At 53.7% G+C, this 25,255-nt stretch overlaps 2 protein-coding genes across 22 annotated transcripts in view; one reads left to right on the top strand and one right to left on the bottom strand.

The window, feature by feature from the left end:
• The first annotated feature begins 117 nt into the window (after positions 1-117).
• MAP1A (microtubule associated protein 1A) lies at positions 118-20,627 on the top strand. 2 transcript variants are annotated; one of them, XM_058665955.1, is made up of 7 exons: positions 118-393; positions 1,312-1,413; positions 9,804-9,886; positions 10,121-10,261; positions 10,462-18,574; positions 18,711-18,928; positions 19,053-20,627. In XM_058665955.1, the coding sequence occupies exons 1-7, from the start codon at positions 153-155 to the stop codon at positions 19,206-19,208; spliced, it is 9,054 nt and encodes a 3,017-aa protein (XP_058521938.1). In that variant the 5' UTR covers positions 118-152; the 3' UTR covers positions 19,209-20,627. The 2 variants fall into 2 exon arrangements, with proteins under 2 accessions (XP_058521938.1, XP_058521939.1); XM_058665956.1 differs by lacking the exons at positions 118-393; positions 1,312-1,413 and adding an exon at positions 6,252-6,620.
• Positions 20,628-21,568: 941 nt separating this feature from the next.
• PPIP5K1 (diphosphoinositol pentakisphosphate kinase 1) overlaps positions 21,569-25,255 on the bottom strand; it is a 48,678-nt gene continuing 44,991 nt past the window's right edge. For all 20 annotated transcript variants that reach the window (XM_058665934.1, XM_058665940.1, XM_058665950.1 and 17 more), the window contains one exon: positions 21,569-24,372. In XM_058665934.1, coding sequence (XP_058521917.1) covers positions 23,555-24,372 — 818 coding nt within the window. In that variant the 3' untranslated portion in view covers positions 21,569-23,554. The remainder of the gene's footprint in view (positions 24,373-25,255) is intronic.

The following is a 25,255-nucleotide window of genomic DNA, read 5'->3' as shown; positions in this document are numbered from 1 at the left end:
CGGCCCGGCCCTCAGCCCGGCCCCTGCGGCGCCGACGCCCCGCCCCCTGACGGGCCGCAGCCAATGAGCGGCTCCTGCCGCCGGCCTTTAAGAACCGCGCGCACTGTCGCTCGCGGCGGACGCTGCCGGCCTAGCACTCCGCGGACGTTTCCATGGAGACCGAGGCCCGGCCCGCGCGGCCTGGCGGCGTTACCATGGAGACAACGCCCGGGCTGGGGCTCCGAAGCCCCGGCTCACCGCTGGCTCAGAACCCCGCCGGGCCACTGTGCGAGACCAGAACTCCAGCGGCAGCGGTGGCACGCTGGGACCTGCGAAAACATTCTTTGCTCATCGTGATCGGCGATATCGGTACTGAGAGTCAGCTGAGGGCCGTGCGGGCCCACCTTGAACAAGGTGAGCCGCGGTCCGGTCTGTGAGCTTTGGGACTTCCACCCCGGGGGCTTCTCCGCCATCTGCATTCACCTCCCAGCGTGCAGTCTGCATCATCCTCCATCCCTAGTTGTGAACTACCTGGACTCCGAGCCCCCGTCACCTGCATCTTCCTTGTCCTGTGTCCCTAGCCTCTGGAGCTGTTAACAATCTCTCTTCCCCATGCTTCTTGCATACCCGCGGTATTCCGCAGTCGAAATGAGCTGGGGGAAGCTCTGGGCCGGGCCTCTGGACACCCCCTCCCCCGGCCCCCTTCACACCCCTCTCCTGTAGTTTTGGGCCAGAGATCGTGAGAGTCCTCCCCAGTTCCTGCAGAATTTGGATCCCTACCTTCCTGCGTCTTTGCTTCAGAGTTCCCGAACCCGCCTAGGGTGCTTGCTGAACTGCCGCTGCGCACAAATCTCAAATCTTTTGACTTGTCGGTGGCCGGCCCTAGACAGTGACCTTCGCTGCTACCAGCGCCTCAGTACTCTCCTCCCTCCGCACTTGCTGTGCCTGTGGCGCAGTGCTGCGGAGCCTCCTGAGGTGGAAGCCAGGCGCTGAGGGGTGGAGGCAAATGGGGGTGGGATGCAGATGGGCATGCGAGAATCTGGAATCCTACTTACCTGTAAGCTCCCAGTATTTGGGAATAGGCTTTTGGGTGGCACCATTTATCACAGCCTGGGCAACCTGGCAAAGAAAATTCCCACCTGTAGACTCGTTTGTGACAGAGTTTAGTGCCTTCTCTGCCCTTTTCTGGCATGCACCTGCTCTGGAAAGGTACAGGTTGAAAGCCATTTCCAGGTGCTGGCCACCTTTTTAGAGCTGCAGGTAGGTGCTGCCATGGCCATCATGACCACCCCGACCTGATGCAGCACCCTCTTTGTTTCTTTTCTCCCACAGGGATTCTCTCCTGGAACATTGACTTGTCATCCTTTGACTTGAACCAGCAGTTGAGACTCTTCATTACCCGGCACCTAGCTCACTTCTCCTCAGAGGTCAAAGGTTAGGACAAGTGTCATTTTGTGTCAGTTCTTTTTGGGGAGAGCCGGTCACAGAAGAACAGAGGTTCAGCCTTGCCCTCAGACCTGGCCTTGTGGGGTGTTTGGGTGGGGAAAAAAAGAGACACTCCCAAGGGCAGCATCCATTAGCAGGGAGTCCACTGCTATGCCATTTCAGGGTTCTGGAGGACACTTGGCAGACAGGTGGTAAGATGGAGAGGGAGTGGGAAGGACATGATTTTAGTCTGCCGAGTATGGTCTGTGGACAGCCGTCGCCACACACTAGTGAAATGAGCTACTGCTCTGATCATTCCCCCATGCAGAAATCTGCAGTCTTTGAGTTCTTTTTCCGATCTTTCTCAGCCTCCTCACTGCCCTTTACAGAGTCCCCTTTTCCAGACTTGTGTTCGGCATTTTCCCTCAGGCTGTACAGCCTACTTCCCAGGTGTCAGGGTTCTGGGTCCTCCATGGGCTTAGTTAGCAGATCTCCAGAACTGAGCAAAATCTGATGCCAAAGGCTGACGAGCATCATCAAATCCAGATGGAGGGTCTCCAGGAAAGGTTGTTTTTTTTTTTTAAAGAGTTATTTATTTTTATTGGAAAGTCAGATTTACAGAGAGAAGGAGAAACAGAAAGATCTTTCATCTACTGGTTCACTCCCCAAGTGGCTGCAATGGCTAGAGTTGAGCCAATCTGAAGCCAGAAGCTTCTTCCAGGTTTCCCACGTAGGTGCAGGGTCCCAAGGCTTTGGGCCATCCTCTACAGGCCACAAGCAGGGAGCTAGAAGGGAAGTGGAGCAGCTGGGATACAAACCAATGTCCCTATGGGATCTCAGCACATGCAAGATGAGGACCTTAGCCACTAGGCTACCACAGGGGGCCAAAGGTGGTTTTTTGTTGTTGTTGTTTTTAGATTTATTTATTTGTTATTATTATTATTATTATTATTATTATTATTTTTTTTTTGAGAAGGCAGAGTGACAGGGAAGGAGGGGAAGAAAGAGAGATTGCCTCTACTGGTTCACTCTCCAAATGGATGCAACAGCCAGGTCTGGCCCAGGCTAAATCCAGGAGCCTGGAACTCCCTCCACTCCTCCCCCCAGCGTGCCATAACAGCCACCCTCTTGGAGTTACAGTCAGAGTTTCAGAGGTCAGAGTTTGCGCAGCAAGTAATTTCCCATTCTGCTGGGTGGGTTAAGTGGGGTAGAGATTTGGGGAAATCAGATTTTTTAGGGATTCTCATTGTGTGACAGATGTCTATGGAGCGATGTAGAAAGCCCCACTTTCCCTAGTAACAATTTCAGGCATTTGGTCATTGGTAAATGTTGACATACCAATCCATACAGTCTTGTGGAATAGCAAATGCATCCAACTTGACAGCAACTGCCACAGAACGACTTCATCTCTTGAAAGAATCATTCAGTTATCCAGTAGATAGTCACTTCTCCTCTACCTGCTTCTCCCCTAGCTGTCAGATCTGTGATCATTTCCTGACGCTTCTGGAATGTTGAGGGAAGCAAGGTTGGTAGAACTAAAGCTCTAGGGTCCTAGGAATATATGTAGCATTTTTAAATATTGAGGCTAGCATCTTCCTAGGGTGTCTGGCTTCCTGTAAAACTTATCTCTTCCTGCTGAGGACTCATGCCATGGCTTGCTTCACTGTCCCTCATGATTGAAAACTACCATTTGAGCACTTAGTATACCTAGCAGCTTTGGTGCGAGGCTGAATAAGATGATGCTGTTGAAATTTGAAGGTTTTCTGTCGACATTGATAACTCACACTGAATTCTCTCACCTTGTCACTTAGACCAAAGAAACTTGAGAGTTAGGCAGTTTTTGAGAACGATGTAAAGAAATTCTTAATTCTTGTTGGGATTAAACAGTTGAAGGGATCCTTGGGAGATGCATACTGATTTTCAGGTACTTCTAAGCAACAAACACTGGCCGATAAGTCCCAGCTAGAGCATCTTGGTTACTGAGTTCGACTGTACTGTCCTCATGAGGCCTTGGGACCCTTGGCATGAGAGAAAGGCTTCCTTTCCTACACCCTGGTTCTGTAGGTTTAGATGTTTTCATGGTAGCCTGTGAGTCCCTGAAGAATAGTGGAGAATTTCCTGGAAAAACCCACACAGCTCAAGACAGCCGCAGCCACACCCCTGCTGGCTCCTCTTTCAGCTGTCCCCACAAACAACAGCCAGCCCTGGAGCAGCTGCAGACACTGTCCCTTTAGCCTCTTGTTAGCGACGAAGAGGCAGAGGGAGCCAGGCAACTGGCAGGCGCTCAGGGAGATGTGCCAGTCAGTGCCTTATGACACAACCCTTTCTGTCCACTCCAGGCTAAGCCACTATCCCTACCACCAGTCCCAAAGTCTTGCAGCCAAAATGCCAAGGAAGAAGTCAGAAATGTATCCTACAAAGACAGAAAAAGCACCAACTATTCTTGGTGACTGCCATCTCCACATTCACCTACCCACACATGGAAAAGAAGGGACCCAACACTCTAAAGAGGTGGCCCAGCTCCTTCTAGTGGTCAAATGTGGTAAAAATGTTCACAGGTGGCTTTTGCACCAGGTTATCTCCCTTGGTAACTTGAAGGTGGGGGGTGGGCTTCCTCTGAAACCTCTGCAAAAAACTGTGGAGTGTCTGAACATTCTAGCTCAAACCCAGACGCCATTAGGGTTAGTGGAAAACCAACTCTCAGTAATATTCTGAAATCTGTTAGGCTGGAGAGGGACTTCATAATTCATAACTGATATTCTAAGACTCAAAAATGCAGGCAGAGGAACTAATTTGAGGCCTTCTGGCTCTGACTTACCACTGATGTGCTCAGGAAATGACTGCTCTGATCTTCCAGGCCCAAGGGCGTTGTGAAGTAACAATGCAGCAGTTCATTGCCTGGGCAATTGGGATCTACATTGTTGTCTGAAATCGGAAAGTAGGAACATGGATAGGACTTTACGTCACATCCAGCAGGCACCTCTAGTTCACGGTTTACCTGAGAGCTAAGGGTATTCAGGGGTCTGTGATTCTGATGTAGGGGTTCCCTGATGGCCCAGATGACCTATTAGAAATCTTCCATCAAAGGGTGAACTTTCCAGTGGCATTGGTACAGTGCAGACTTAGGATGGTAGGGATGAAGCACCACTTTTATATCTTTTTTATGCTGTCCCATCTTCAGCACTGGAGGTTGAGATGAATGTGAGCGTTACTCTACCATCTGGAAAGCAAGGACTCAGAGGGGTTCAGTGGCTTAGAGAGCAGCACAATTGGCAGCAGCACGATTATGTCTCAGGCTCAGGACTTCTGAGCTCACTTTGTGCCTGAGCTCAAGCCTCTCTCTTTCTCTGGTATCTCATCATTCCATTGCAGTAGAGCCTAGGAACATGGCAACAAGCTTGTGCTTGGCGGGTGGCTATGCGGAGGCTGAGGGCTGAAGGAAAACTCCAGGGTGAGCTGGAATCATGCCCCCAGGGTGTGGCGCTTGGGGATGGCAGCTGACCACAAGAGTGGGCTTTGTACAAGGCTAGGAAATGTGATTTGACTTGTTCTCAAGCCAAAAGTCTACCCAGGTTTCTCTGCTTTATACACTCCAGAGAGCCCTAGAAAGCAGAGAAGGGAAAGCAAACTTGAGATGGGAGGCAATAAGGGCTATGAAGTTGCAAAGGAAGGTATTTTCCGTTTGTCACACTCTGAACTTGGCCTGGTTTGCATGGTGTATTTCTGCAGATGGCCGCTTCTATCCAAATGGGGCGACTGCCTTGTTGCTGCTTTGCATCCCCGGATCTGAGCAAACATTCCTCCCCCCTCTGCACCCTCTCCACATGAGTACTGGTGACTCAGCTCCTCCTCTGGCTGCAGTTAAGGGGGAATGAGGGATGCTGAGAGCAGAGACTGTTTTGGCTTCTCTGACCTTCAGAGGCTGATCTTGGCAGCCTGGGGCAAGGGTGGGGCAGGTGCTGGTGTGTGAGTCTGTGGATGTGGATGTGGCTGTGTGAAAGGCCTTGGGAACTGGTCTCACCCAGGGAGGGCTGATGAGAGGAAGCCAGGGTGTGAGAGTGAGAGCGGGAGCATCCCTGGGTGGAAGTGAGTGTTAGAGCTCTCCAGATCCTCCTTTGAACTGGAGAGCACTTGACTAAATCTGAGACAGAAGGAGAGAGTAAGGGCAGCCAGGTCAACTGTAAAAGCATCAGGATAACATACAACAGAGCAGTGAAGGCGTACAGAGAGGTAGAGACAAGGAGAGAATAGGGATCCAACACCGTGCAGCATCAGTGATAGGACTTTTAAACTCCAAAAGCCTGTCTGATGTTATAGTTAATAATTGGTCTACAGTGAGGAAACCTTGCTTGGAGCTGGGACCCTTGTTAACTCCTTCACTGAAAGCCAGAAAGCTCCGTGCCCCTCCAGGGCCTGCCTCTTCCTACCCAATGACTCAAGAATCCCAGGGATGTGTGCTGCGCTGTGGTTACTGTGCTGTACTGCCCTGGCATGAGCTAGCAGGCAGCTCCCTGGGTCCCTGTGCCCCACCCCAGAGGCACTGGGGACTAGGCATCTTCTCCAAAATTTCAAACTCCTCTCCGGCCCTAGACTCAGACTCTTTTTCTTCCTTTCCCTGCTTTCTGTAACCTTGGTTCTGAACTGAAAGGGGCAAGAACTTGCTGACATCTGCCCAGCCCACTAGCTTTGCTCTCACTGGGCCCTCCAGTCTCTTTGTCTCTGGCTCCTTCAGGGACTGAAGGTCACCCCCTGGATCCATCTGAGAGTATAGGCAGCAGATGGTTTCTAAGAACGGGGAGGGCATGCCTCCCGGCTCTGGGCCCAAGCAAGTTCTGGGTTTTGGTCTTCTAGCTGAGAATCTTTCTTAACTAAGTTTCTTTACTAACTCTTTCTTAACTAATGGGAGAAGAGTTGAATGGGCCACAGGTGACAGCCCTGACTGTCCTTGCATTGCTAGACAACCTGGCAACCCGCTTCCCCTAGTCCCGCAGCCACGCCAAGCTCTGAGTACTGATGCTGCAAAGGCACAGAAACAGTTAAGTCTCCAGTGCCTCGTCACCGACCAACCCCTCTTCCCCGCCCTGGCGCCGCCCTCCCCATCCAACCCCCCCTCCCCAACTCCCACCCCAAGTGCCGCAGACTCTTCCCAGTAGCTGCCGGCTGAGGCCGGAGCCACCGCCTCCATGAGGGGCTCTCTCCCACGCCACCACCGAAGGGTAAGACCTGGACATAAGGGCTCAATGGGGGCAGGGGGGCTGGGGAGATGGATGGAGGTAACAGGGAGGCAGCTGATGCCTCCTGTGGTGCTCCTGGAAGCAGCCCAGTGTCGTGGGCAGGCTAGGGAGTGAGGTTGGGGGAAGAAAAACCGGAGAAAAGACAAATGGTGCTGGCTGTGGGGCCAGCCGGGATTTGGATCCAGGTGGAGGCTGGGCTGTCGTGGTGGGGGCGGGGGAGCTGTGACAGTTCATCTCCCAAGCTGGGTGGGGGTGGGAGACTATAACCCAAGGCAGGAACAGAGTGGGGTGCTGCAGGCTGTGCCTCCTGGGTGCCAGAGGAGTTTGGGAGGTTAGGTCTTTGACCAGAAGCTGGAGGAGCTGAGAGAAAAGGGAGAGGTTAAGGGCAAGTGTCTTGCAAGGAGAGTCCCTGGGCGTGGGTTTCCAGACTGCTGTGTTGCTCTGAGGCTTGGGGGTGAGTGAGCCACTGGTTTTTGCCAAATCAGAAAAGCTGCGGGGACACTGTGGAAAAGGGTTATTGAGACTTGGCATGTGCATCCCTCACAGACCAACTGGTTTGCAATGGGCTGGCCCCTCACTAGCCCCCAACCTCGTTCACTGCCACCAGCTTGGGATGGGGACTCTAAGCTCCCCTTGCCGACCCCCTGAGGTCCCTCCAGAGATGGAGAATACTCTCTGGCCAGCAGCTGCCTGGCATTCCCAGCACTGTCAACCCCACAGGTTCCCAAGTGTCAGCCCCACCCCCGCCTCCCCTCCGTTCTCTTCCCAAGATGGGGGCTCTAGAACAGAAAAGCCAGTTTCTTCTCCCTCTCGGCATCCCCCCCCCGCACCCCCCTCCCACATGCAGAGGCAGCCAAGAAAATGACTTGTCATGCTGGGGTGGGGGTGGGGGCGGAGCTGGCGCTGAGCTCAGCGCGCACACTCGCGCGCACACACTCACACACTGCGGCAAACTGCAGCTGCCGGCCCCCCCACCCCCACCCTGTCTCACTGCAGAGACACCTGCCCTCTCTTGGCCTGCCCAGCCCAGCGCTTCCCCGCCCCCCCCCCCCCCCCCCCCCGCCCCAGACTCCTCTTCCTTGAAAATGGAAAAACCAGGCAGTTCCCTTCATTGGGAGAACTGAGGCGAGCAGAATAGAGAGTCTGGGCTTTCTCTCAGACATGCAGAATACCTAAAACCAGTGTAGCTGCAGGTCAGAACCACCCCCAATCTTAATATAGGGTTGGGACAGTGTCCTATGCTAGGCTGGGTGCTGGGCTCAGAAAAGTCTGATTATAAAGAGATGGGGCTAGGTGAGAATCGGGGTGTATATGGAATGATGTCCGCGTGCACCTTTCTAACCTCCCAACGCAAATGTGTGACCTTGTTTGTGAAGGGGGAGCTCCTGCCCTTCTAAATCCCAACCACTTAGAGCTGATTGCTCCAGGGACCTTGATGTCCCTATCTGTCCAAGCCTTGACCCTGCCTGCCTCTGAGGAGGCTGTTGTCCTCTGAAATGACCTCAGAGGCTCCCTCCATTCCCAAGTTGTTAGATGCAGGAAAACCCTTAAACCCCTCTGGGGCCCAGGCTTCTGACACTAGCCATGGGGGTCATTTTCACCCTGTAGCTGTTTCTGTCTGCAGGCCTGTGCTGTATTCTATCTGACCCTGGCACTTTAGCTCTCTTCTCTATGACAAAGGCCCCAGAGGGTGGAGAGAGGAGGACACAGGAGAGGGTCTAGGGTGAAGATTATGAGCCCTCCCAGTGGCCAGGATGCTCCCGCCAGGTCATCCCCTTGCCCGGACCATGTATTGACTTCTCTGTAAGGTTAACTCCATCAGGTGCTGCTGTTGGGTAGGGATGCGGCAAGAAAGGGCTGCATTTGTGTTACCTGCATTTGTGACCTGTGTTTGTGCTACAGTGCTTACTGTGCAGGTCTGGAGAAGGAAGTGGAGAGGGGATTGGGGAAATGTCTGGCCTTTTCCCACAGACTGGAGGAAATCCTGAACCCCTCTTTCCTGATTTATGTGTTTCTTTTTGGTGAACCCCTTACTCCCTAGTCTCCATGGTAAAAGGTGCATGGGTGAGAGGCAAGGAGGAGAGGAGAAGGTATTGACAAGGCATGGAGCATAATAAGAGAGTGAGCTAGAAACAGGGAGTCGGGTGAGAACAGGGTGGTGACTATATGCCTGGGAGTGCAGGCTGCGCCTTCCAGGATCCAAAGGCTGCAATAAGAAGTTACAGTGCTATGTCCATTCGGGCTGTTAACCCCCAAGAATTTAGATAACACAGGTGTCCTGGAATCTTCTGGAACAGGAGTGCTTTACCTGGGTGGCAGATTGGAAAGGAGTATGTGGACTCTGCAGACTCTACACAGAAACTCCCCAGGCTCCTGGTTTTCAAATGGTCTTCCAGCTCAGAAGGCCCAGGCAGAGACCAGCTAGTATGGAGAGAGCTGAGCGAGGCGTATCTCCCAGGAGCCCTCTCTCCAGCTGAGCGCTCCATCCCCAGGCAGCACCAGGAACTCGATGCTCTAGAGAGACAAAAGCTTCTTGTCAACAGGGAGTTCCAGGCAGAGGGAAGGGGACACGGACAGCAGAGGCTGGGGCCAGTGAATGGAGGGAGAAGGAAGTGCTGGAGGAGCGGGTCCTGCACCCTATTCGGTGGGTCCAAGGATAACCTGACTTTTTTTTCCCCTGAGCCCCATCTTATTTTCTTTCCTTTTTAATTTTTTTTTTAAATTTATGCTTTTGTTTAAGATTTATTTTGTTTTTATTGGAAAGTCAGATTTACAGAGAGAAGGAGGGACAGAGAGGAACATCTTCTGTCCAATGGTTCACTCCCCAAGTGGCCACAATGACTGGAGCTGCACCAATCTGAAGCCAGGAGCCTGGATCCTCTCCCGGGTCTTCCACGTGTAGGATGTAGAGTCCCAAACTTTGGGCCATCCTTGGCTGCTTTTCCAGGCCACAAGCAGGGAACTGGATGGGAAGCAGGGCCACTGGGATTAGAACCAGCGCCCATATGAGATCCTAGCACATACAAGGTGAGGACTTTAGCTGCTAGGCTACCGCACCGGGCTCTGGGACCTATTTTCCGATGTCACATCCCTTCCTGTCCCATGCATTGCCTCTTCATTTCAGCCTCTACTTGCTCTCTTCACATTCTTCCATCTCTCCCCCAGGCCAGAGGACTCTCTGCCACCAGGGCGAGAGCCTAGAAACAGTCATCCTGGTGAACCCCAGTGCCGACAGCATCAGCTCTGAGGTAAGGCGGGAGGCCGGGCATCGTCCAGGGCCTGCTGTGAGCGCTCCAAGCCACCCTGTCTTTTGCCTATATTCCTGCTACAAGGTCAGCAGCCCCCAGCTTCCCTAGAGGCGTGGTAGGGGGGCACCACTGGAGAACAGGTCCACACAGTACCGAGTGTGGGATATGGGAATAATCAGTGTGTTTCCTGGGTTTCCTGCATCCTTGACCATCTGGACCCCTCCTTCTGTCCAGGTTCACCATTTCCTTAGCAGCCCGTCGGCTTACAAACTGCTGATCCTGAGTGGGCAAAGCTTAGAGCCTGGGGGAGACCTCATCCTGCAGAGTGGCACCTACTCCTACCAAGACTTTGCCCGGGTTCTGCACAATCCAGAGGTGAGTTCCACACCCAAGTCTCTATGGACAAGGGGCTGTGGAGCATGCCTTGAGCCATGGGGAGGGGATCCAGGGAAGGTCAGATCTCCCTTAGTGCGTGATGGTTAGGGGCCCTTGGCGAAAGATGAAGAAGAGGGATCGCCTCTGAGTTTGGCTGGCAAGCCCAGTGACCTGACAGATTTCTATCTCCATTCCTTCAGATTGCACAATTGCTCAGCAATAGAGACCCTGGGATCCAGGCCTTCCTCACCGTGTCCTGCTTAGGGGAGGGTGACTGGAGCCACCTGGGACTATCCAGTTCCCAAGAGACCCTGCACCTCCAGCTAAACCCTGAGCCCAGGCTGCCCACTATGGATGGCGTGGCCGAGTTCTCCGAGTATGTCTCTGAGACTGTAGATGTGCCATCCCCTTTTGACCTACTGGAGCCCCCGACCTCTGGGGGCTTCCTCAAACTCTCCAAACCTTGCTGCTATATCTTCCCTGGTGGCCGCGGAGACTCGGCTCTCTTTGCTGTCAATGGCTTCAACATCCTGGTGGACGGCGGTTCTGACCGCAAGTCCTGCTTCTGGAAGCTGGTGCGGCACCTGGACCGAATTGACTCGGTGCTGCTCACGCACATCGGGGCTGACAACCTTCCAGGTATCAATGGGCTCCTACAGCGCAAAGTGGCCGAGCTGGAGGAGGAGCAGTCCCAGGGCTCAAGCAGCTACAGCGACTGGATAAAGAACCTCATCTCCCCCGAACTGGGTGTCGTCTTCTTCAACGTGCCCGAAAAGCTGCGGCTGCCGGATGCCTCCCGGAAGGCCAAGCGCAGCATCGAGGAGGCCTGCCTCACTCTGCAGCACCTCCAACGCCTGGGCATCCAGGCCGAACCTCTGTACCGTGTGGTCAGTAACACCATTGAGCCCCTGACCCTCTTCCACAAGATGGGTGTGGGCAGGCTGGACATGTATGTCCTCAATCCCGTCAAGGACAGCAAGGAGATGCAGTTCCTCATGCAGAAGTGGGCAGGCAACAGCAAAGCTAAGACGGGCATTGTGTTGGCCAATGGGAAGGAGGCTGAGATTTCAGTGCCCTACCTGACCTCCATCACGGCTCTTGTCGTCTGGCTGCCAGCCAACCCCACGGAGAAGATTGTGCGGGTGCTTTTCCCAGGAAATGCTCCCCAGAATAAGATCTTGGAGGGCCTGGAGAAGCTTCGGCACCTGGACTTCCTGCGCTACCCCGTGGCCACCCAGAAGGACCTGGCTGCTGGGGCTGTGCCTGCCAACCTGAAACCTAGCAAAATCAAACAGCGAGCCGACAGCAAAGAGAGCCTCAAAGCCACTGCCAAAACAGCCATGAGCAAGCTGGCCAAACGGGAGGAGGTGGCAGAAGAGGGAGCCAAGGAGGCTCGCTCAGAGATGGCCAAAGAGTTGTCCAAGACAGAGAAGAAGACCAAGGAGTCGACTGAGAAGCCCCCGGAGAAGCTGGCCAAGCCCGAGAGGGTGAGGACCGAGTCCAGTGAGGCACTGAAGGCAGAGAAGCGGAAGCTGATCAAAGACAAGGTCGGGAAGAAGCACCTGAAGGAAAAGATTTCTAAGCTGGAAGAGAAAAAGGACAAGGAGAAAAAAGAGATCAAGAAGGAGAGGAAGGAGCTCAAGAAAGATGAAGGCAGGAAGGAAGAGAAGAGGAAAGACACCAAGCCTGAGGTCAAGAAGGTTTCCAAGCCAGACCTGAAGCCCTTTACCCCTGAGGTACGGAAGACACTCTTCAAAGCCAAGGCCCCTGCCAGAGTCAAGCTGGACAAGAGCCGGGCTGCCCGTGGGGAGAAGGAGCTGCCTTCTGAGCCCCGGACACCCCCGGCCCAGAAGGGAGCTGGGCCACTCCCTGCAGTCAGTGGGCACCGGGAGCTGGCCTTATCCTCCCCAGAGGACCTCACACAGGATTTTGAGGACCTGAAGCGGGAAGAGAGGGCTTTGCTGGCTGAACAAAGGGACCCGGGGCTGGGAGCGAAACTGTCCCCTCTGGAGTCGGTAGAGGAGGGCCTCCCCAGCACAACTCTCGAGGGACCACAGCCCTGTGTCCCGGAGCAGGAAGCAGAGGAACGGGTGGTAGAGAAGGAAGCTGTTCCAGAAGTCCCTGGGGTGCAAGGCAGCAAGGACAGGGGCCCAGACTCTGGGGCTGAAACAGAGGAAGAGAAAGAGACCTGTGAGGAAAAGAAGCAGCAAGATGCCGAGAGGCTCCCAGACAGACCAGAAGCCAGAGAGGAAAGTGAGCCCGAGGTGAAGGAGGATGTGATCGAAAAGGCCGAGTTAGAAGACATGGAGGAGGCGCACCCCTCAGACGAAGAGGAGGAGGAGGAGACGAAGGCTGAGGGCTTTTATCAAAAACACATGCAGGAAGCTTTGAAGGTGACTCCCACAGGTAAAGCAGCTCCTGAGGGCCGAGAACCGGGTCTGCAGGCCAGGGCCCCCGAGAAGGAGACCTCATCATTCCTAAGCAGCCTGGCCACCCCCGCAGGGGCCACCGAACATGTCTCCTACATCCAGGACGAGACAATCCCTGGCTACTCAGAGACCGAACAAACCATCTCAGATGAGGAGATCCATGATGAGCCCGAGGAGCGGCCGGCGCCACCTAGGTTCCCCCCAAGTACTTTTGATCTCCCTGGGCCTGAAGGTGCCGGCTCCTTTGAAGCTGGCCAGCCTGTGGACAGTGTCGTTCCTGTTACCTCTAGCAAGGGCTATGGAGCACCAGAGACTGAACTCCCCTATCCTTCCAACCTGGTGGCTGCCCCGCTGGCTGAAGAGGAGCATGTGTCCTCAGCCACTTCTATCACTGAGTGTGACAAGCTTTCTTCCTTCGCCACGTCTGTGGCTGAGGACCAATCTGTGGCCTCACTCACAGCTCCACAGACGGAGGAGACAGGCAAGAGCTCCTTGCTGCTTGACACGGTCACGAGTATCCCCTCCTCACGCACTGAGGCCACTCAGGGCTTGGACTATGTGCCATCAGCTGGGACCATCTCACCCACCTCCTCATTGGAGGAAGACAAGGGCTTCAAATCGCCACCCTACGAGGAGTTCTCTGTGACTGGCGAGTCAGACAAGAGAGGAGAGGTGATGGGGAGAGCCTTGCCTGAAGAGAGAGCCGTGGAAGAGGAAGAAGGAACGGCACATGCAGAGATGGCAGAGAAACTTCACCGTCATTATGGAGCCCCGATGTTCGGAGCCCCCGGGCATGCCCTGCATGGGGAGCCAGCCCTGGCAGAGGTGGAAGAGCGGTGCCTCAGCCCTGATGACAGCACCGTGAAGATGGCCTCTCCGCCGCCATCTGGCCCCCCCAGTGCCACCCACACGCCCTTTCATCAGTCCCCTGTGGAAGAAAAGTCTGAGCCCCAAGACTTTCAGGACGAGGATTCCTGGGGGGACACGAAGCCCATGCCAGGTGTGGCCAAGGAAGGTGCTGCAAAGGAGGTAACCAAGCCAGGGCCTGAAGAGGGCACAGGGGGAAAGGAGGCAAAGGTGTCTCCTCCCAGGAGCCCCCAGGCCCAGGTAGCAACTATCAGCCCTGCAGCAGAACACTCAGGCCATACCAGTCCTCTGCTGCCAGAACAGGGCAGGGCAGCAGTCTTGGAGACCACAGAGGCAGGAGAGCCCACAAGTCCCATTCTGGGAATGAAGACTCTCACTGGAGATTTGAGGCCGCCACTTCAAGAATCCAGTGAACCTCAGAAAGACAAGGTCCCCGGGTTTCCTGGCCAGAGCCTCTCTCCTGAAGATGCAGAGTCCCTCTCTGTCCTTAGTGTGGTCTCCCCAGACACTGCCAACCAAGAGCCCACTCCCAGGTCTCCCTCTGGCCCAACAGAGCAGCGCCTACACAAAGACTTTTGGCCAGAGGCATCGCCACAAGATACTCAGTCACTTTCTCTCTCCGAAGACAGTCCCAGCAAGGAGACGTCTCTGGATATCTCCTCAAAGCAGCTCTCTCCAGAAAGCCTTGGAACTGGAACCCTCCAGTTTGGGGAACTAAGCCTTGGAAAGGATGAAAGGGGGCCTCTAATGCAGGCTGAGGATGCTTCTCATCTCTTATCTCCTTCTCCTATTCCAGAGCCTCACACAGCCACACTGTCACCTCCCAGTGACATCCCAGACCTCAGGGATGAGAGTCCTGACAGGAAGTCACCTGCTAGTTCCTCCTTTCATCCTCCACTGTCAGGTGACGAGAAGCAATCACCTGGGGTGCTCTCAAGCCCTGGTGAACACATTATAACACCTGAGAGCTCCATCACCAGGAGTCTTGAGTCCTTCCCAAGCCCAGCCATGGAGGACATCGTCATGGAGTGGGAAGGGAAAACTCTAAGGTTGAAAGACAGCACCCCGGAGCAGAAGGACAAGGGACCTGAGCCGAAGGATGACATTCTGCAGCAGGAGGATGTCACTGAAAAGCACAAGGACACAGCCACCTGGCAGAAAGAAAAGATACTGGATGAAAAGGACAAAGCCATGAAGCAGCATGACAGAGCTTTAGAACAAACAAGCAGAGACTTAACACAGAAGGATGCTACCTTGGAACATAAGGGCAAGGTCTTGGGGCTGGAAGACAAAGACTTAGAACACAAAGACAAGGTCCTTGAACTGAAAGCTGAGATCCCTGGAGAGAAAGAGAGGGCCTTAGAACAAAAGGGCACTGTGCTGGAACAGGGGGACAAAGATTTACAGCACGAGAAGATTCCAGAAGAGAAAGACAATGCTTTAGGACAAAAAGCCCAGGACACTGAACATGAAGACATGACTCTGCAGGACAAGGTCCCTGAACCAAAGGATAAGACCTTAGAACACATAGACATAGCCCCTGCTCAGAAAGTCAGGGCTCAAGAACAGAGAGATAAGGCCTTAGAAGAAAAGGCTCATGCTTTAGAACAACCATGCCAGGCTTTGGGAAAGGAGGAGGGGTCCTGGGAACAGAATACTATGGCTGCTGAATGGAAAGACCGGGCTCTGGAAGAGGGCAAAGCTCATAGGCAGCAGGAGAGCCTGGAGCAGGAGGAAGAAACCATGAAGCTGAAGGAGATCCCAGGGGAAAAGCCCCAGCAAAAGGTCCAGGCTGTGGAACAGAAAGAAGAAGCTCCACTAGGAAAGACCAAAGTCCTAGGGTTGGAAGAGAATATAGGGCAGCAAGGCAAGTCCCCAGAGCAGGAAGAAAAGTACTGGAAGGAGCATGTTGTGGTCCAGGAGTGGCAAGAAACAACTCCAGCCAAAGGGGAGCCAGCCAGGGAGCTGAAGGAGTCTGCTCCTGCCTGGGGAGACACCTCTCCAGAGCAGGAGGTCAGGTACTGGAGGGGCCAGCAGGATGTAGGCCTGGAACAGGATGCCTATTGGAGAGAACTGAGCTGTGAACGGAAGGTATGGTTCCCTCACGAACTGGACAGCCAGGGGGCTCGTCCACGCTACCCCGAGGAACGCGAGAACACCTTCCTGGATGAGGGCCCAGATGACGAGCGGCAAGCATCCCCACTGGGACGCACACCCCGGAGCCCCTGGACCTCAGACTTCAAGGATCTCCAGGAGCCCTCCGCACGGAAGGGCCTAGAGGTGGAGCGCTGGCTCGCTGAATCACCTGTTGAACTGCCACCAGAGGAAGAAGACAAGTTGACCCGCTCTCCCTTCGAGATCATCTCCCCTCCTACCTCCCCACCCGAAATGGCTGCACAGAGAGTTCCTCCGGCCCCAGGGCAAGACAGCCCCAGCCTGGAGCCTAAGCCTGTGCCACCCCTGAGGAACGAGCCTGCCACGCCTTCATGGCTGGCTGACATCCCACCGTGGGTGCCCAAGGAAAGGCCCATGCCCCCGGCACCACTTTCCCCAGCTCCAGCTCCCCCTACACCTGCCCCAGAGCCACACTCTCCCGCACCCTTTACTTGGGGCAAAGCTGAGTATGACAGTGTGGTAGCTGCAGTGCAAGAGGGGGCAGCAGAATTGGAAGGTGGCCCATACTCCCCTCTGGGGAAGGACTACCGAAAGGCTGAAGGGGAAGGGGAAGAAGGTGGCATGGAAGTCCCTGACAGCAGCCTCCAGGGCCCCAAGGCTGTAGAAGCCAGCGGGAGCCACGCTCCCAGGGAGTCTGAGCAGACTGAACCTGAGCAGAGGGAGCCCACTCCATATCCTGACGAGAGGAGCTTTCAGTATGCAGACATCTATGAGCAAATGATGCTCACCGGGCTTGGCCCTGCATGTCCCACGAGGGAGCCGCCCCTCGGAGCAGCTGGGGATTGGCCCCCACGCCTCTCAACCAAGGAAGAGGCTGCTGGCCGCGACACACCTGCAGAGAAGGAGCTTTCATCTCCTGTCTCACCCAAGAGCCTCCAACCAGACACGGCAACCTTCAGCTATGCAGCCTTTGTGGGACCCACCGTACCCCCCCGACAGGAGCCCGAGCCAGGGCCAAGTGTGCAGCCCAGCCTCTCTCCACCTGCAGTGCCCCCTCGTGCCCCTGTCCCCCTGAGCAAAAGTCCGAGCCCCCCTCTTAATGGTAACATTCTAAGCTGCAGCCTAGAGAGGAGGACCCCATCTCCCAAGGAATCTGGCCGGAGTCCCTGGGATGACAGTGCTAGTGACTCGGAGCTGGAAAAGGGGGCTCGGGAACGGCCGGAGAAAGAGGCCCAGTCCCCAAGCCCCCCTCACCTTGCGCCTGCAGCATCCCCAACCCTGTGGTCTGAGACCCAGGCACACACTAGTCCTTCATTGAACTCACAGATGGGGCCTGCCCGACCCAACCTGGACTTCCCTGCTTCTGCCTTTGGCTTCTCCTCATTGCAGCCAGGCCCCCCACAGCTACCCTCTCCAGCCGAACCCCGTTCAGCTCCCTGTGGCTCCCTTGCCTTCTCTGGGGACCGAGCCCTTGCTCTGGCTCCAGGTCCTCCCACCAGAGCCCGGCATGATGAGTACCTGGAAGTGACCAAGGCCCCCAGTCTGGACTCCTCACTGCCCCCACTCCCATCACCCAGCTCTCCTGGAGCCCCTCTTCTTTCCGACCTGCCACGACCCGCCTCACCAGCCCTGTCTGAAGGCTCCTCCTCTGAGGCTACCACCCCCGTGATTTCAAGTGTGGCTGAGCGTTTCCCTCCAGGCCTGGACGCTGCAGAACGGGGGTCTGGGCAGCTGGCCCCAGGTTTGGAACCAGCTGCCCACAGCCTCTGGGATCATACTCCTCTGAGCACAGCACCCTCTTCTTCCCTGGCCTCAGTGCCAGCCCCGGCTCTAAGCCTGCCTGGAGACATGGATGACAGCACCCTGCCTTATCACCTGGAGTGCTCAGGGGCAGACACTAAGAAGCCAGGCCCCTCCCAGGGTCCCCCTGATGACCGAGCAGCCAATGGACCAACTGGAACCAGCCCCCAGCAGCCAGGCCCTGCCATATCCAAGGCTGAGAAAGAAGAGGCTGAGGCCTGTCCTTCCTGGGAACGAGGGGCCTGGCCTGAGGGAGCTGAGCGGTGTTCCAGGCCCAACACACTGCACTCTGCTGAGCAACCACTGTGTCCTGGAGGAGATGCCGGGGGCCCTGCCCACAGCATGTCTCCTGAGGTGGAGGCTGGGCCCCAGGGCTGTGCTGCTGAGCCCTGGCCCCACCGTGGGGAGCTCTCCCCATCTTTTCTGAATCCTCCCTTGCCACCATCCACAGATGACAGTGACCTCTCAATTGAGGAAGCTCGGCTGGTAGGGAGAGGGGGGCGACGCCGGGCAGGGGGGCCAGGAGCCCCTGGGGGCCCATGCCCCATGGCTGACGAAACGCCCCCCACGTCAGCTAGCGACTCAGGCTCCTCCCAGTCAGATTCTGATGTCCCACCAGAAACTGAGGAGTGCCCATCCATCACAGCCGAGGCAGCCCTAGACTCAGATGAGGATGGGGACTTCCTACCTGTGGACAAAGCCGGGGGGGTCAGTGGAGCTCACCATCCCAGGCCTGGTCATGACCCACCCCCTCTTCCCCAGCCAGACCCCCGCCCATCCCCTCCCCGCCCTGATGTATGCATGGCTGACCCCGAGGGGTTCAGCTCAGAGACTGGGAGAGCAGATAGGCTACGGGAGAAGGAAAAGGTGCAGGGGCGGGTTGGGCGCAGGGCCCCTAGCAAGGCCAAGCCAGCATCCCCTGCACGGCGTCCGGATCTTCGGGGAAAACGATCACCCACTCCCGGCAAAGGACCTACAGACCGAGGCACCCGGGTCCCGCCCCGGCCACGCAGCACTCCAAGCCAGGTCACTCCAGCAGAGGAAAAGGATGGACACAGCCCCATGTCCAAGGGCCTGGTCAATGGACTCAAGGCAGGACAGAGTAAGTAGATTATGAGAAGGATTGTGGGCTGGGACTTGGCTGTGGGCTGGTCAGAAACTCCAACAGGGGGGAGAGACAGGAAAGATTGGCAAAAGCATTCTCTGCCCCTGCAATTTATCCTGGCTTATCTCCACAGCCTTAGGTTCAAAGGGTGGCTCTGGCTCCCCTGTGTATGTGGATCTTGCCTATATCCCAAACCACTGCAGCGGCAAGACTGTCGACCTTGACTTCTTCCGTCGAGTGCGCGCATCCTACTATGTGGTCAGTGGCAACGATCCCACCAATGGTGAGCCAAGCCGGGCTGTGCTGGATGCCCTGCTGGAGGGCAAGGCCCAGTGGGGAGAGAACCTCCAGGTGAGCAGCTGCCCATGGTTTTTGGAGGCAGCAGTGGCTGCAGCCCCTACTTCTACCAGTGCCTTTCCCACCTCACTTACCTTCTCGATGGCCTCATGTCAGGCATGTCCTGTCTTCCTTCCAGGTGACTCTGATCCCTACTCATGACACGGAGGTGACCCGTGAGTGGTACCAGCAGACACATGAGCAGCAGCAGCAACTGAACGTCCTAGTCCTGGCCAGCAGCAGCACCGTGGTCATGCAGGATGAGTCCTTCCCAGCGTGCAAGATTGAGTTCTGAAAGAGCCACTATCCATTCCCCAAGGATCTGCTTCCCTCACCGCCCTAGCTCCTTTAGAGAATGTCTGCTGCTGAGACCTCTCTCTGGGGTTGAGGGAGATGGGAGCTGGGGCAGTGAACAAGGATGTATCATGGTGGGGCTTAGGCTGGGCTATGTGAAAGGGGTTGTCCCTCTCCCTCATCCATTCCTGAGAGGGGTCTCAAAGCTAAAGGTAAGAAGGGTAGGGTAGAGAGAGGACACAAACCTAGGGTTAGGAGGTCATCTAGTGCCCGAGAACCCTGGAGTGTGACCCTCTCCTAGCACTGCCCATTGCTAATATTAGATGGAGAGACAGGATGGGTCTCAGAGAGCAGCCTCCTTCCTCATGAGGCAACGGTCAGATTCCCCCACCCCAGGGACATCTTTATCCCAATCTATTTATTTAGCACCCCAGAAATGATCTCTAAAAACAACGTATATGACCTGAGGATACGATACTGTCTGTGAGGTGCCCAGAGCTACACCCCTTCCTCTTCCCATTAGGATCTGGCTTCTAGCAAGGGTCTGGGGTATACTGTTGCTTCTTTCAGTACCTGAATGTCTCAGTCTAAAACTTGAAGCTGTTAAGACCAACAGAGTGGTGAGAAGAAAGAGGAGCATCTCTTTCCATCCCTGTTCCAAACCATTCACATCCTAGGGCTGTGCCTAGACCAGGCTTACTGGGCAGTACAAAAGGATGAGGAGAGCCCAGCCCCAATCCCTCAATTCTTCCCAGCTCCTTGATCCCTTTGAATTTTCACCCATCTCATCCCAACAACCCTGATACCTTCTCATCCCTTGCTTGGCTTCTCTGCATGTGGTCATCTGCTGTGGCCTGGTGTGTAATGGGTTAAAAATAAGCCACTGCTTGACATCCCAACATCTAACACCCTAGCGATGTGTGACTCTCCCAACCCCCAGCATTCCACTATGCCATCCTGCAGCTGATATGGGAACGCTGGCTCCTCTTCAAACTCAGTCCTTGGACAGTGGCTCTGGGAGGTAGAGGCCAAACCAGACGACTTGGGGAAGAGAAGAGGGGAGGAAGGAAAGAGAGACAGTTGAGCTACAGCTCAAGCTGCTACAGAGAAAAATGGAAATAGGCTGAAACTACCACTCCAGGAGAGGACTTTGCCCCAAGCAAGCCGGTGAGCAGCCCTGCCAGACTCCTGCTGGACTGAGAAACCCAGGTGCTGATCGTCATCTGGGCTTGCCTTCTCTGCCAAACAACTGGAAAACCAAAATGAGGCCACCTATGTTCTTCCCAGCTCCCACCCCTCCCGTGCTGCTGCGCTCTGCTCCCCCCCCCCCCCACACTTCCCTGCTATAGTTCCCAGCTGCTGTAATGGAGCTGCCTCCGACTCTAACAATAAATCAAGTTCATTGCAGACGGTGTGGTGCTGCTTCAGCTGTCTCTGACTCTGCCTATTTCTTAGTTTCTGGACCCTGGCTTCCACCTCTCACTTTCAAACAGCATTGTCTTTCATCTTGGGGCCTTTTTCTGATTGCTGGAAATAGTTCCAGGACCCAAGGGAGCCACAGTGAGAGATTAGGTGAAAAGGTAGCGGAGCCAACACCATTGCTGAAAACGGGTGAGAATTCTTGAGTATGGGGACTAAGTGCCTGGGATGGGTACATCTGCTTGCTTTGGGGGAGGGAGGAGAAGAGGACCTGCTGGGATTGAGATCTGTAATCCTTGAGAGCCAGATAACCAGGATCTGACACTTTGAAGATAAAGACATCAGAGGTAAGGAGCTGGGGGCCCTTGGAGCTTATAGAGGTTGGAAACACCTCTCAATGTGTAATAAGAATTTCCATGGAGTAAAAGTTAATTTCCGTCTTTTAGTGAAACCCTGTGCAGACTGGTATGTCAGAAGTGGCCAGGAATGTGCACACATGGGGAGGGTTCGGTTGCATCGGTGTTCTGAGTTATCCCAATGAAAAGGTTTCAAAGAGGTACAGAGAGGACATAGCCTTTTTTTGGTTTTTATTAAAAATTTATTAGATCTTTATTAGAAAGGCAGATTTATAGAGCATAGAGAGAGATCCTTCATTGATGCTTCATTCCCCAGATGGCTGCAACAGCTGGAGCTGAGTCGATCTGAAGCCAGAAGCCAAGGACTTCTGGGTGATCTACATGTGTTTAGGGTCCCAAGGTTTCACGGCATCCATCCTCCACTGCTCTCCAAGGCCATAAGCAGGGAGCTGGATGGGAAGTGAAGCAGCCAGGATATGAATTGACACCCATATGGGATCCTGGCATTTGGAAGGTGAAGATTTAGCCATTGAGCCATCGTGCTGGGCCCAGGACCTATCCTTTGTATGAATTCTGGATACTAAGCATTAGGATGAAAAATTATTGGGGCCAGAGAGGTGGTATAGCAAATTAATCCTGTGGCACTGGCATCCCATATGGGTGCCAGTTTGTGTCCTGGCTGCTCCACTTCCTATCCAGCTCCTTGCTTATGTCCTGAGTCTTTTAGACCCTGTACCTACATGGGAAACCCAGAAGCTACTGGTTCCTGGCTTCAGATTGGGCCTGCTCTGTCCATTGTGCTATTTGGGGAATGAACCAGTGGTTGGAAGTTCTCTCTGTGTGTCTCTTTTTCTAGTTCTTTCAAGTAAAATTTTAAAAACTTTAAAAAAGAAATGGGATTGGCGCAATAGCCTAGTGGCTAAAGCCTCGCCTTGAATGTGCCGGGATCCCATATGGGCACCAATTCATGTCCCAACTGCTCCACTTCCCATCCAGCTCCCTGCTTGTGGCCTGAGAAAGCAGTCAGGGACACCCCAAAGCCTTGGGACCCTGCATCCGCATGGAAGACCCGGAACAAGCTCCTGGCTCCTGGTTTAGGATCAGCTCATCTCCAGCTGTTGAGGCCACTTGGGAAGTGAACAGGTGGACAGAGGATCTTTATGTCTCTTTTTTTCCCTATAAATCTGCCTTTCCAATATCATAAACCTTAAAAAAAATAAATTAAGATGGTGATTCCAAGGTCCCAGTGAGTACTCTGGTGCTTCATAACCCTCACCTCCATACTCTCAGCACTAAGGGGATGGTTAGTTGTCTGGGATGCCTGATCTCTACATATTTTAAAGTTCACTCCTGCTAAACCATAATAATAACCATAATGGTTTATGACCGATGCTGATTAACTGCCATAGACTCCGAGTCATGTTCGTTATAAATTCAAAAGGACATTACCACCACCACTTCTCATGACTTTATGTTTATTGAACACGCATAATGTTCCATCCCCCCAGCTCTAATGATGGCATCATTTCTCCTGCCCTCCCCCGTTCCCATCCCCAGATCTTTGGGAAAAGCTTCATAATCACATCTGGCCCTGAAGACGCATCATGTAAAGATGAACTTACTTAATGGGGGCCTCGGAGTGTTTGGTCTTTGGCCAGTCGGTCCCTGGCACAACTACAGAAATATATATATTTCTCTTTCTATATATTAAATCTCTGCTCATGTCTGTACAGTACTGATCTCTACTGATTACTTAAAATAGAACCTGATTTCTCTCCTCTACATTATCTCTGAATACAAATGGCCCTGCAACAGAAGGAGGTCCTGCTTCACAGATTGGCCATGAATCCCCTAGAGCATTTTAAGTAGTAGTTTGGAAATTTGCACAGCAATCTAATACCTACTTTACCTTACAGGTATTGTCCAGAAAAAAAGGACAATGCCAGTTGGTATGCTTGGGAGATGACATTGAAACACCCAGAAAACCAGTCAAAAGATTAGTGGCCATGACAAGGGTTTGGGAAGGGGACTCTATTCTCCAGGCATTTCAGATAGCCATCCTGGACCCACCTGAAGAGTGCTAGCAAAGACAAGAGTCCCCCGAATGCACAGATGGTCTGAGGATGGTTTGAGAAGTTGTGAACATTTTCCCCAGAAAAGTGAAGGCCCTGGAGTCACCTCTTCTGCATTTGCTGTGCCTTCTGTACAATAGTGCCTCTTTAGTAGTTAAGTGGCATTTCCTTTCAACCATGTGGGATTTCCTTTGCTGCTTCGAGTAGGTGGCATGACAGATCAGCCCAACCCAAGAAAACCCTATCCAGTTCAACCATTAGGCGAGGAGCTAATAGCTCCTTTGAATGTGATGTTGACTTCTCTTCCAGCACAACTCTGACACAGGTATGCTTCATGTCCAGAAGACTGCTTTCTCACACTTCTGGGCAGAACCAAAGCTTTCTAATGGCCAGTGAGCCAGCCATCAGAAAAGGATGCTGGCTTAAATGGCTGGTATAGCATGATCCCACTAATGAGGAAACGACTGATTGTATTTTGCTGGTGACTGTTGATCATGGGCTTAAGACAGGCTCTGAGGGTTGGGGTCAGTGGGCATACAATGGGCCTGGGGAGCATCTTCTCCAGGTGGCTGGTCAGGGACCTCAGGGACCACCTGGGACTGCTGATTAACCTTGTCAGGAACCTCCTGGGCCTGGGGACTGACCTCTCCAGGGAACTGTCGAGATGGTTTATCAACCTCAGGGATATCCTGAGACAAAAGATTGATTGCAGCAGCCTCCTGGGCCAGCCTGTTAACCTCCACAAAGAACTCCTGGCAGGACTGATTAAACTCCTCAGGGATTTCCTGGTTTGACCTGTCGACCTCCACAAAAGTTTCTTGGACCTGGTCTCCAACCTTCATGGGGAACCCATGGACTATTTTGCCAAGCTCCACAGGCACCCCTGGGCATGGATGGCTGATGTTCTGAGGGTTCTCCTGGCAAGGCTGGCAAACTTCCTCAGAGACTTTCTGACACAGCTGGTTGGTCGTAGGACATGGCTGCTTAACACTGTCACATCCCTGCTGGTATGGCTGGCTGATGGCAGGGATTGCTGGGCATGGCTGGCTGGTTTTCTCAGCAACTTCTGAGTATGGCTGGCTGGTGTCAACAGGTGGCTGCTGCAGAGACTGGTTTGGATCAGAAAGCTCTTGCTCCCCTTCTGTGAGGAGCTCTTGTGCTCCAGCCCCAGAGGGAAGCATTTCAGGGCCTTGGCATTCTTCAGTCACATGTGAATTTAGGGTGGGTTGATCACTGAAGGCAAACTGGGAGTTGGCATCCACTGTAGTAGGAGAGGAAGGACCAGCACTGGACACTGTGCTAGAAGGACCACTACTGTCTGTAAATCAAAATTAGAAGACCAAATCAGAGAAGCTGTGGGAACAGGCTTCATCTTACCCATATGGTTCAGATGCTAGAATGAAAAGCCTGTACTACTAACCTGTAATACTAATACTAGCCTGTACTACTAACCTGTAATGTCTTGAGGTAAGAGGGACTGAACTCTTTATTAATCTCTAAAAGGGGGGCACCCTAACTTCTCACTTTGCAAATATCCTCTAAATCAATGGCATTATTTTCATTAAAGAATCTGGAAAAGTTGGCAAGCCTGAACCTGCAAGGGTTCCATCAGTCACTGAGTTTGATGTACATTGGTTACAGTCCGTAAAGAGTCAGAGGAGGCAGACCATAGGTAGAACAAAAAAAGAGAGAAACTTGGGGGCGGACACTTGGCATAGTGGTTAAGATGCCACATGGGGCACCGGCCTGGCACGATAGCCTAGTGGGCAAAGACCTCGCCTTGTATATGTTGGGATACCACATGGATGCTGGCTCTAATACTGGCAGCTCCACTTCCCATACAGCTCCCTGCCTGTGGTCTGGGAAAGCAGTCAAAGATGGCTCAAAGCCTTGGGACCCTGCACCTACTTGGGAGATCTGGAAGAAGCTCCTGTATTTAGATTGGCTCAGCTCTTGCTGTTGCAGCCACTTGGGGAGTAAACCAGCAGATGGAAGATCTTTCTATCTCCTCTCTGTATATCTGCCCTTCCAATAAATAAATAAATTAATAAATATTCTTTAAAGATGTCATTCGGGATGTTTACATCTCACACTGGAGCCTAGATTCAAGTGCTAGCTACACTTTCTTAATGTTTATTTATTTAAAAATTCTTCATTGTTATTGAAAAGGTAGATCAGATTGACAGAGAAAAGGAGAGACA

This window comes from Ochotona princeps, chromosome 6 (genome assembly GCF_030435755.1).
Source record: "Ochotona princeps isolate mOchPri1 chromosome 6, mOchPri1.hap1, whole genome shotgun sequence".
Taxonomy (NCBI): Eukaryota; Metazoa; Chordata; class Mammalia; order Lagomorpha; family Ochotonidae; genus Ochotona; species Ochotona princeps.
Note: the sequence above shows the minus strand (reverse complement) of the source record. Positions and strands in the feature narration are given on the sequence as shown.